Raw genomic sequence first — 10090 nt, 5'->3', positions numbered from 1 at the left:
CTCGTAATATACAGTGCATGAGATGGACATGGCATCCTTCTTGATAACTCAGTTACACTGCTCTTCTTCACAGTCCCTTCTCTCATACCGTGTGGTTGCTGTGCCGTGTCCATTGCAGCGTGAACGCCTGATGCAGACGTTCGGCCGCAAGGAGGCCAAGCAGGGCGGCCGGTCGGCACAGGCTGAGCAGCGCTCCGCTCCGCCGCCCCCAGCACCGAAGCGAGCCGCACGTGAGGAGGTAAGGGCCCGTCGGCACGAGAGCCAGTGACAAGGTAACGGTGATAACTGGGTGATTGTAATTGCTGCTCCAATACCTCCTTAACGATAGCGGGACTGAGTCCGATAGCGGTTGCGTGTGCAGGTGGTAGTGGTGGAGGAGGAGGAGGAGGAGGCGCCCAAGTCCGGTGGCGGCAACCCGCTGTCGGGCCTGCTAGGCGGTCTGTTCGGCAAGAAGTGAAAGCGAAGTGAAAGCGAACTGAAAGCTGCTGCGAGTTTTAGCAGTAACCTGTTTTGGATTGTGGTGTTGGCAGGCGCAGCATTGGTATTCTCGCAATGTATTAAGGTGAAAAGACGTGGTTTCTCCTGTTACGGTTTGTAGGTGTGTTTTTGGGGTAACGAAGTACGGTGCGGGTTATGGAATATTCCTTTGGGGGGTGCACGTCGCCAAACGTTGCAAGCACGCGAGACACAACCGTGAGCAACGTCTATATATGAGCGACTGGGCCCGAGTCAGTTGGTCGTTTTGTTGGTTGTTGGTGACCTTGGCAAACTTAACGGCGGCTTGACTTCGGCCCTCCTTTTGTTATCAGGGCCAGATAATACTGGGTGATATACGAGTAGCCATGCTGCGACGTAAACAAGGGGTATTGCAAGTATACTTCTTCCCCCTGATTGCAAGCGTTATACCTGTTGCAAGCCCATGCTTTGCGTCATTGGTTCCCACCATCTAGCTAGGTGGGATACCAATTTGCGTATTGCGGCATGGATAATACCCCAAACTCTTGGGCAGTTTTGTTGGGACTGAGGGCTCTGAGCCGCAAGACATATGCCTGGGGCGGTGAATGCCTTGACCGATTCGCCTTTTGCAATTGAAAGAGCCAACTGCCCAGCGCCTCGTTTTCCCCCCAACAATGATGCACAAAGTCTCATGGGGGAGGGAATCAGCACCGACATGTTTCCCCAGAGCGTAAAGGTTCATACCTAACTGTTCCGCCTGCAGCAGCAGACGTTTTCAGCTAGGTGAATATGCATGCCGCACGTATGCCGAACCGCTGTCTGAAGCAAAAGTGCGTGCGTTGTGAGCGCCTATGTGCAGGAAATGCAGGACAGGATAGGCGCTTTATTTGCGCCGTGTGGAAATTGCCTCCCTCGTTTCCGCCCATGCAGATATAATCGACATGTCGTTAAGTTAAGCGTCGCCTTAGGTCTCTATCGTCGCCCAAAGGTAGCGGTAAGCCCTGATGCTATGGCTGATCGATGGATGTAAGCGAACATCAGCCGGTGGTGACGCGACTAAAACAGTATCTTGGATTTATCCAATTGGAAAATGAAGCACTTAATATTCATCCTATTTTGTTTACCAGCAAGCGCAAACTGAGGCAACAACAGTTCGGTGACAGCGATTTCCATGATGCAGATAGGCGCCCGACATCTTGGTCACCTTGCCGAGTGACACCTTCTGAAAACATTACCCTTATGATGATCATAAGGGTGCCCATAACAATTTGCAGCTTGGTCTGGTGCAGGCAGGTAAATCGCAAAAAGGCAGAGACGCAAAAAAGCGCTAAACCCTGCATGGTTAAGCAATACTACTTCTTTCTGATTGTGGATCACTTTCACGTGTTAGTATAATGCCTCCGCAGTATCGGAGCAAGCAGACGCTTCTGTTTCAGCATGTCTTCCACGGTATATGTTAAACTTGGGGGTGACCTATACATTGCAGGGTCTTTACGTAGCAGACGACATGGTTACAATTCTTGATGGGAGCCGAGGTCGCGCAGTGCGCGAATCCTCAGCCTGAAAAAAATTTAGCCCTGCCGGACACCCGAAGGGCCGACTACGAGAGGCCCTCACGAAGTGCAAAGGTGAAGACCAATCATACAACCGAGGCCATGATGACCACCTCGAGAAGCGGGCCAGGTAAGTATGAATAAATGTATGTTCGCCGTCGCACCCCAACTCCAGTTGAAGCCCGTGAAAAAGATTCAAAGCGATGGTGGGTCTTTTACCATTTTGCATTGAATCCCCAAAACCTGCCTCCAAAATGAGAAAACGAAATCCTCACATTTAAGATATCTATAAGGGAAATAACTCGGAATCCCACCCATTCCGCTCTACCATCAAAGCAAGGCTTTGGTTTTGGCTTAGATGCGACGGAGCGGATCGGAGCCACAAGGCAGGTTCCGTGCGATTCTCGTATGACCCAGATCGAAGTGACGATCACTGTATAAGCTTCTGCTCTGACGATGAAGTTATTCTGTCTTCACTCAGTACAGCTTTCCGCCTTGTCATTCGCTAACTTCCCCCCTCCTGAACCTCCCCCCGGTCCCTCCTTCCCAATCCCTCCTGCTCCCCATTCCTCCGACTTTCAGGCTCCTCAAATCCAGCTCGCCGCGGCTTTCTAAAGGATCGGGCCTGATGTCATTCAGTTGTTTTGGGGCATTCAGGTTCTAAGGGCAGCACCAGGCCTCTCCTCTCCCTTGTGCTGTTGTGCTGTCCTTAGCGGCTGATGCTGCTTTGTCGTTGGGCTGTCCTTTGCTTTCTCGGGCAACATGTTGCCGCGCCAGCCTCAGTGTTGCAACATGTTGCCGCGCCAGCCTCAGTGTTGCAACATGTTGCCGCGCCAGCCTCAGTGTTGCAACATGTTGCCGCGCCAGCCTCAGTGTTGCAACATGTTGCCGCGCCAGCCTCAGTGTTGCAACATGTTGCCGCGCCAGCCTCAGTGTTGCAACATGTTGCCGCGCCAGCCTCAGTGTTGCAACATGTTGCCGCGCCAGCCTCAGTGTTGCAACATGTTGCCGCGCCAGCCTCAGTGTTGCAACATGTTGCCGCGCCAGCCTCAGTGTTGCAACATGTTGCCGCGCCAGCCTCAGTGTTGCAACATGTTGCCGCGCCAGCCTCAGTGTTCTCGTGTTCAGTCCGTCCTTGTTCGCGGGGCTGCCTCTTGTCACATCCTTGCGTTGTTGCAGCTGTGCGGGACCATTGGTGATTTTTTGTACGTGCCGGCGGCAGTGCGTGGTGGTGTTCCTGGCAAGGCGCCAGCACGTGGCTTCTTGTTTCAGCTGTTTGTCTCGCCTGTGGTAAAACGGCCATGGACAGCTGCCAGTCCCTGTCGCCCTCCTCGGCATATACGGCCACTAGTAGCTCAGACAATAGCTCATAACACCTAAGAACCAGTTCATGGGAGACAGGGAGCACAGTATTGTTGAATCTAGGCGTGTATTGGGGTATGTGGGAACACAAGCCCCCACGCATCCTGGCTCCCAACGGATCGGGGCCCCCTGCCCTCCGGACCTTTCATGAGAAACGTCTTCCGTACGGGACCAGCGACTCCTTTGCCTTTCCAAGGTTTTCGACCTCAGGGGTGAAGAGCCCTAGTGAACTGCTGCTTGTACGACAACACGAGTCGAGATGTTTCTCGTCACCGATTTCCGTCACTAATGTTACAAGTTACAAGTTCCGCACACAAGTGCGGGTGTGTCCGTAAAAGCCGGGGGGGCCATGGACGTTGTATTGGTATTGATGCGGGTACGCGGGAGGTCATCTTCATTCTCCCTCGTCCGCTTAAAATGTGTGAGTTGTAACCAGCGGGGGCCGTCCTACGATGAAATTACTGAAACACTTGTGAAATCAAATCAACACTTCGGATCCCGAGCCCTTGTGTACAGCAGTCACACAGTGCGCAGTCAACTCTCCATCCATTTCCATCCATCCCCTTGCCGCTCACCATTTCTTACTTGTTTTTGTGTCACAACCGCACCGCGAAACCATCATCACCAAAAGACATGACAGCAGCCCAGCAGCAGCAAGTAACCAAGAGCGGCCCGTCTTATGGATACGCGGGGGTCCCTGCAGGGTACATGCACGGTGCTCGCACGGCACTATCTGAATTCTGAATGAATGATAGTTTCTTGTTACCTGGATTAACAATGCAAAGCACGAGACTCATTGCAGTACCACGACAACACACTTCATGAGTCCTGAAGTAGCGCATGGGTGCGGGTGGACCGCCCCATCACCCGTCAGCTGCAACAGCTAGCTGAGCCGCCTGATATGCTGCACAAGTGGTATGGCAAACGTAATAGCCTTGGCAACTACACTCGCCCTGGAGACAGCACGCAGGTTCATGGCGCCAGGAATGAGAGCGACTTGCTGCCTGGGAGTGAGCGGGGACAGGTCCTCATGAAAGAGTGATCCATCGAGCGTCCTTGAGTCATGGGGTCAGCTCCACGCCTCCGCAACCCTGGGGCTGCCCCACGCCGGGGACGGGACACAGTACCGCGGGCTGTGGGAGACCGACTTGTGTGTGCTGGGCCAGTCGCGTCTGACACCAGTACAGCGGAGTAAGTACTTGAGTTGGGCGGTTGGGTACACGTCCGCCCCCCCTGTTTATCGTGGTATGCAGTTGCTTTGGCGTCGGAAATTCTTTCTTGGCTTGTCAGCTCGAGGTAATCCATCACCCTGTCACGTGCCCTCCCAAAGCCTTCGAGAGCCCTGGGGCCATTATTCCGCGCGGTGGAGGTCTTGGTGGTGGATGGCTAGCAGCAGGGTGCCCGTGGTGGGTAGCTCCGTCCCCTCTGTGACCTTACCTGTGTATGTGTATACTCCTTAGGGCCCCTTTCCCGGGCTGAGCTTATTAGGATCTCTCTCCTTAGAAGTGGGGAGTTAAGGGGAGTGCCTCTCTGGTTGCTTTGCGGTGCCCAGCAGGCCGCGGTACGGTCTTCACCTTGGCTTGGTGCCTCTTACAGAGGTGGGCACTCGCGCCCGTGCTTGGGAGCGGAGTGTTTGGATTGCATGGTCGGGTCCGCTTCATCGCATCTAAACATGTCATTGTCAACGTCGTGCGTTTCAGGAGCCACAGCACCATACGTGTCTTGCTTCGGTGTAGGCATCCATACCGGCGAAGGCAAGAAGGCAGGACGGTACCAGCAAACGACACTACCGTTCAACTCCCTGGCCTTGCACGCCACCTTTTCCACAGGCCTCAGGCACAAGGATGCCTTCTCCCTTCCATCCTTCCGCTGAACCGAGTCAGTCAACCCCCAGAAGGGCTACACCCCCATCGCATCCATCGCCGCCAGCAAATAATCGGCCCTTACCTCGTGGCCGCTCGAGGGGCGCAACGGTCCCGCCATGTGCAACATGGGACCGTTGCGCCCCTCCATGTTGCACGACGCAGCGACCCAACCCCTACGAACCTAACTCCCAATGCCCGGCCAGACCCCCTGACCCGACGTTTACTTCGGCGTAGATACGTGTACTTGAAAGCAAGGGGTCTGTCCACGCCTTGCCGAGAGAGCGTATGCACTCCATGCAGCCTTGACCTGCACTGTTTAGTAGATTGCGCTGCCTGAACCGATGCTGTCACCACTAGCCACACGCGCTATCTCCTGCGGTGACGAGGCCGTGCAGGTTACCGCCCTGAGGACGGAAACCCCCCAGGCCACGTCATGGGATGGCATGTACATACATGCACAGTCTCTCCCTCTCTCTCTCCCTCACACACACACACACACTCCTTTCCCCCCCCCCTTCTCTCTCCCTCAAGTAATCCTTACTACCCGCTGTGCGCTTTGGAGAAAGCAAGGTATGCGAGGAACCCTTCCAGCGCACCAGCCTGGGTTGAGGGAAAGCCTGGGTTGAGGGCAATAGCCGCTGCCGGGCGCGAGGCACCCCAAAGCCTCATACACATAAATGCGTCAGCCCGCAACCGACCCTCAATTCTCCCGGGTCCACCCCATTCGTACACGGACACCGTGAAGCTCCAGGGAACCCCAGGGGAGGACTCATCAGGTCATAACACATGACGTCATCATGCCGCTCAAGGCCACCGCCCCGTATCCGGATGCTGCAAGGGCATCATCATCATCACCTCATAGAGGTACGGCGGCAAGAACGGATGTACGGCGCTCTCCTTTCATAAGCCATCGTTGCATGCCGCGGCGGCCGTCGCCGCCACCGCCGTCGGCCGACGGCGGCGTCAGTCGTCATCAGTCTGTAGCTGGCCTTTGAATAGCTCGTCCCACATGATATCGCCGCAGCTGTTGTACTGTACTGCACGCTTCCTGTTTGAGGCAAGCGGGACGCGTGGAAGGGAAAGCGATACCACGCAACCACTCAGTTAGCGGTTTGTTACAGCGGACCCCGAACAGGTCGAGTGCATCATCACCACAACACTGCCCCGTAATTGAGATCTTAAAGGTTGGACGAACACGGCCTTAACGAACACGGCCTTAAAATCTTCACAACCTACGATATCTTCCTGTCGAAGGATGCTCTCAGAGGACGTCCTGATGCACGCACACCCGCAGAAAAACAACCTAACTGACGTGGTGCTGCTTACTTAGGGTTTATATTGCGGCAAGTCTTGTGCGTGGTGGCCATACGCCAAACTCCGAACGGTCATCAAGATGCGGATGCGAAGAGGGATGCTGATAGCGCGTAATAGCGGCGAGAGCCGACAGGTTACAGGACGGATTCGCTCCGTCAAGGTCTGGGCTCGTTTCTAAGTAAGGAGCATTAGAAGCGTAGGCTTCTAGAATCTCTCTCACTGGTGTATCGTGAGATATCTAACCCCGTAGGTTTCCTCCCGAGTATAAATACTCGTTGCTTAGGAGGCCGCAACGACTTCTACCGTACGATTCTCTTCAGAGCTACAATGGTTGCTCGAACCGATGTGTCTGTAGGTATCTCAAGTGCGTGTCATTCCTTGGTTAGGAAACACTCCTAAACTCCAAGATATTCGTAGACTGTTCGTAGATCAGTCTTATCAAGTCGTGTCTTAATCACACAGCGATTACAAGTTCTGTAACGCTCTAACGCGCTACAACAGATACGGATACGGTGCCTATAGGATTGCGCCCTAGCTTCGCAGGCGACGCAGGGGGCAGAGGACACAGAAAGAGCGCACTGCGCACCTGAACTCTTGGAGCTGTCGCTTCTGCCCAGCTGTGAGCCGAAAGCCCTTGCCCCCCTTGGGCCCCCCGCCACCTCCTCCACCTCCGAACTTCTTACACAGCACATCCGCAAGGTAAGCCAGCCAGAGGCAGTTCGTGGCGGGGCAGCTGGAGGACCAGTCGTCCTCCACGAAGTCCCGCATGCAGCGGTACGTGTCAAACTGCGGCGGACGACGGACGGACGGCGGTTCGGGGGTGGGGTGGGGTAAAGGATAAATCACTGCTATAAAAACGCCTAAAAATTCATACAGTAACAATTATAGCCCATTTATTACAACTTATCATCAACCCTATTGCGCGGTCCCTCCATCGCCAATTGATAATGCTGAACCTGTAATGGAGGAAGCGCTATCAGAAGATAAAAAATGAGGGAGGCGGGTTAGCGAGCTGCCCGGGCTATTTGCTATTTAGTTGGGATTTCCTCACACACCCCTTCTCCCCCGCTGGTTCTGTTACACAGATAACCCGTCACGCAGCCGCCCATATTCCCCCGGTATCCCCCCACACCACCTGCACATCGCCCTTTGTCCCCTCAAACACAGCCGGGTCGCGGCTGAGGTCGCAGAACACCAGCAGCCCGTCCCGCGCCTCCAGGCGGCTGTTGGTGAAGTCGATGATGGTGGTGGCCACACCGCAGGAAGCCACCTGACCCAAAACACACATACATACACATATGTACTTTGACATCCATTATTTTTTAGCAAATATAATCTTTAATGATCACCTTTGTGTATAATATGCGGGATATGTTACAAATCGGTCCAATTTTAGGTGGTATGAAATCCGTCACTTTTACAGATGTAATCCAATTTCTAACCACCATAGCCATACCAGCTTAATTAAACATTTACTTCTGGCCAGAAACGTGGCATTACATGGTTGGATCAAGCGAGATACATACATACATACATACATACATACATACATACATACATATGTACACACGCACACGTATATATATACATACATACATGCATACACACGACGAATTACACATGGCAAGGGAGGGGAGAAGGAGAAACGGGTGAGGAAGGGTTGGGGGACATTAGCCCAGCAGGCGAGCAGGTCACGGTGTATGTCTGTAAGGGCGTACGGGCACAACACCACGACCAACAACAACAACCGCAACCATTCTTCTGTCTGCTCCTGGTCTGCGTTTCTCCCCTCCCACCCCAAAAACACACCCACTCACAAGTCACACACGAAGCCAAGGTCACCTCAAGGACACATATTCGACACAGAACTCCAGGCACTGCCACAGCACAGCCCGGGTGGCAACCGCCCACCCACACACACACCCGCAGGTTCCGTCCCCGCAGCCTCGCAGCCAGCCAGCCGCCGGGTCCGCAGTAGTCGGGTCGGCCCCCCGCCGGCTGCACCAGCACATTGCCCCAGTGCAGGTCGCGGTGCTCGAAGGACAACTCCGCCTCGGCCACCGCCAGACTCACCGCCACCTGGGGGGGATAGAGAAACACATACATACATACATACACATATATACATACATACATACATACATACATACACATACATACGTACATACATAGGCAGGCGGCTGGCAGAGGTTAAGGCCTGACTTCTGCACCCGGTCGACCCGGGTTCAAATTTGCCTGCCGACTCCTCGGGTGTGTGAGGGGTGTTGAAATGGGAGGTGGCCCCCCATCTTAAGGACGGTGTAGGACGTGATAACATCAACTTGCGAGCTGACCAGGAACTAAGTTGAGGCGCCGTTGATCCGCTAGATTTGGTTGGATGCTGGTGATGAGTTGCTGAACCCAACGAATACATTCGGAAGTAGGATGAGGTGACGGATTAGGGTGCCCCTCTAGCAGGGGAGAGCAGGGACTGCCCGGGAAAGGGGCCGCTGGCGAAGTTAACCACCCTGTAACAACATACATACATACATACAAGGACAAGGGTACCATTTACTCCAAAAACGCTCAGCGATTTCTGCCACTTCGCTGGACTTCCTTCGGCTCTTCCTTCGGTCAAAAGTTACTCCTCTGTGTACCGCCCTCTGCCCCCTCAGGTACGGCTCCTGCCCGCGGCTTACCAGGTCGTTCGCGAGCGGAGAGAGGGAGCCGGGGGAAGGAGGAGAGAAGTCAAACGCGACACAAACACGGGTCGGTAGAACCCAGATGTGCGCGAGCGGCGGGAGCCCTTTTGAAATACATAAAGCACATAAAACACACACACACACACACTTATATGGCTGCCACCCGGTGTGTTTGCCGCTTACCTCGTTGCACTTCATTGCCCGGTTGTTGCCAATCTAGGCTGTTCCTTGTGTCCCACTACCCAGCGGGAAGGACGGCCACCATCGGGGGCATTCCCTCCCACCCAAAGCTTTGTACGCGCGCAAACACATACACACACCGAGCTTTCTAATAGGGCCTCGTGCAGCAGTAGGGAGGGGTAGGGCAGGTACAGGGTTTCTGAGTCTCCTCTGTCTTAGAAGTGAACCCTTTTCACACCAAGAGCCGGATCAGGCCGGGGATGGAGAGGAGTCTTGTTTCGTGTTTCAGGCTCAGTGCGCAAACTCGCGTGATGGAGCCTTGACTAGTGAGACGTGCGCGCGTCCGACGGGCTCCAGCCCCACCCCAGGGGTAGGAGAGCGGAGCTAGCGGACCTGCGGCTCTCGGCTATGCTTACGAGAGGACAGGGGGCCCTCGCGCCCCTATACCGTCCGCGGGAGAGAGCTTAGGCGGGTTTTCCGTTGGGGCTGGGCAGCAGCCCCTGGCCAGTGTCAGGCCCGGTCAGATACTCGCAACCTATACATACATACATACATACATACGTACGTACATACATTGACCACGTGGCGGCCTCCAGACCCCTCCAGACCTCCGCCCTGCAGATGTCACATCTCCGCTCTGCCCCCTACCGCCCCTGCATCTAAACTTCTTTACCCCCTC

The 10090-nt window shown here is 54.7% G+C and overlaps 2 protein-coding genes across 2 annotated transcripts in view; both read right to left on the bottom strand.

Moving 5' to 3' along the window:
* Nucleotides 1-2766: 2766 nt before the first annotated feature.
* On the bottom strand, nucleotides 2767-3105 carry VOLCADRAFT_47984 (uncharacterized protein; the record flags this gene model as incomplete). The annotated part of the gene is made up of 1 exon (XM_002952443.1): nucleotides 2767-3105. A coding segment is annotated over one exon (339 nt), but the record flags the coding sequence as incomplete, so codon positions are not given.
* A 3094-nt stretch (nucleotides 3106-6199) lies between these two features.
* Nucleotides 6200-10090, bottom strand: part of VOLCADRAFT_93165 (uncharacterized protein) — a gene marked incomplete at both ends in the record, with an annotated part of 9575 nt that continues 5684 nt past the window's right edge. The window contains 4 exons of the mRNA XM_002952442.1: nucleotides 6200-6284; nucleotides 7137-7336; nucleotides 7686-7820; nucleotides 8474-8629. Of these exons, the coding sequence (XP_002952488.1) occupies nucleotides 6200-6284; nucleotides 7137-7336; nucleotides 7686-7820; nucleotides 8474-8629 (576 nt within the window). The remainder of the gene's footprint in view (nucleotides 6285-7136; nucleotides 7337-7685; nucleotides 7821-8473; nucleotides 8630-10090) is intronic.

Source organism: Volvox carteri (assembly GCF_000143455.1).
Source record: "Volvox carteri f. nagariensis unplaced genomic scaffold VOLCAscaffold_30, whole genome shotgun sequence".
Taxonomy (NCBI): Eukaryota; Viridiplantae; Chlorophyta; class Chlorophyceae; order Chlamydomonadales; family Volvocaceae; genus Volvox; species Volvox carteri.
Note: the sequence above shows the minus strand (reverse complement) of the source record. Positions and strands in the feature narration are given on the sequence as shown.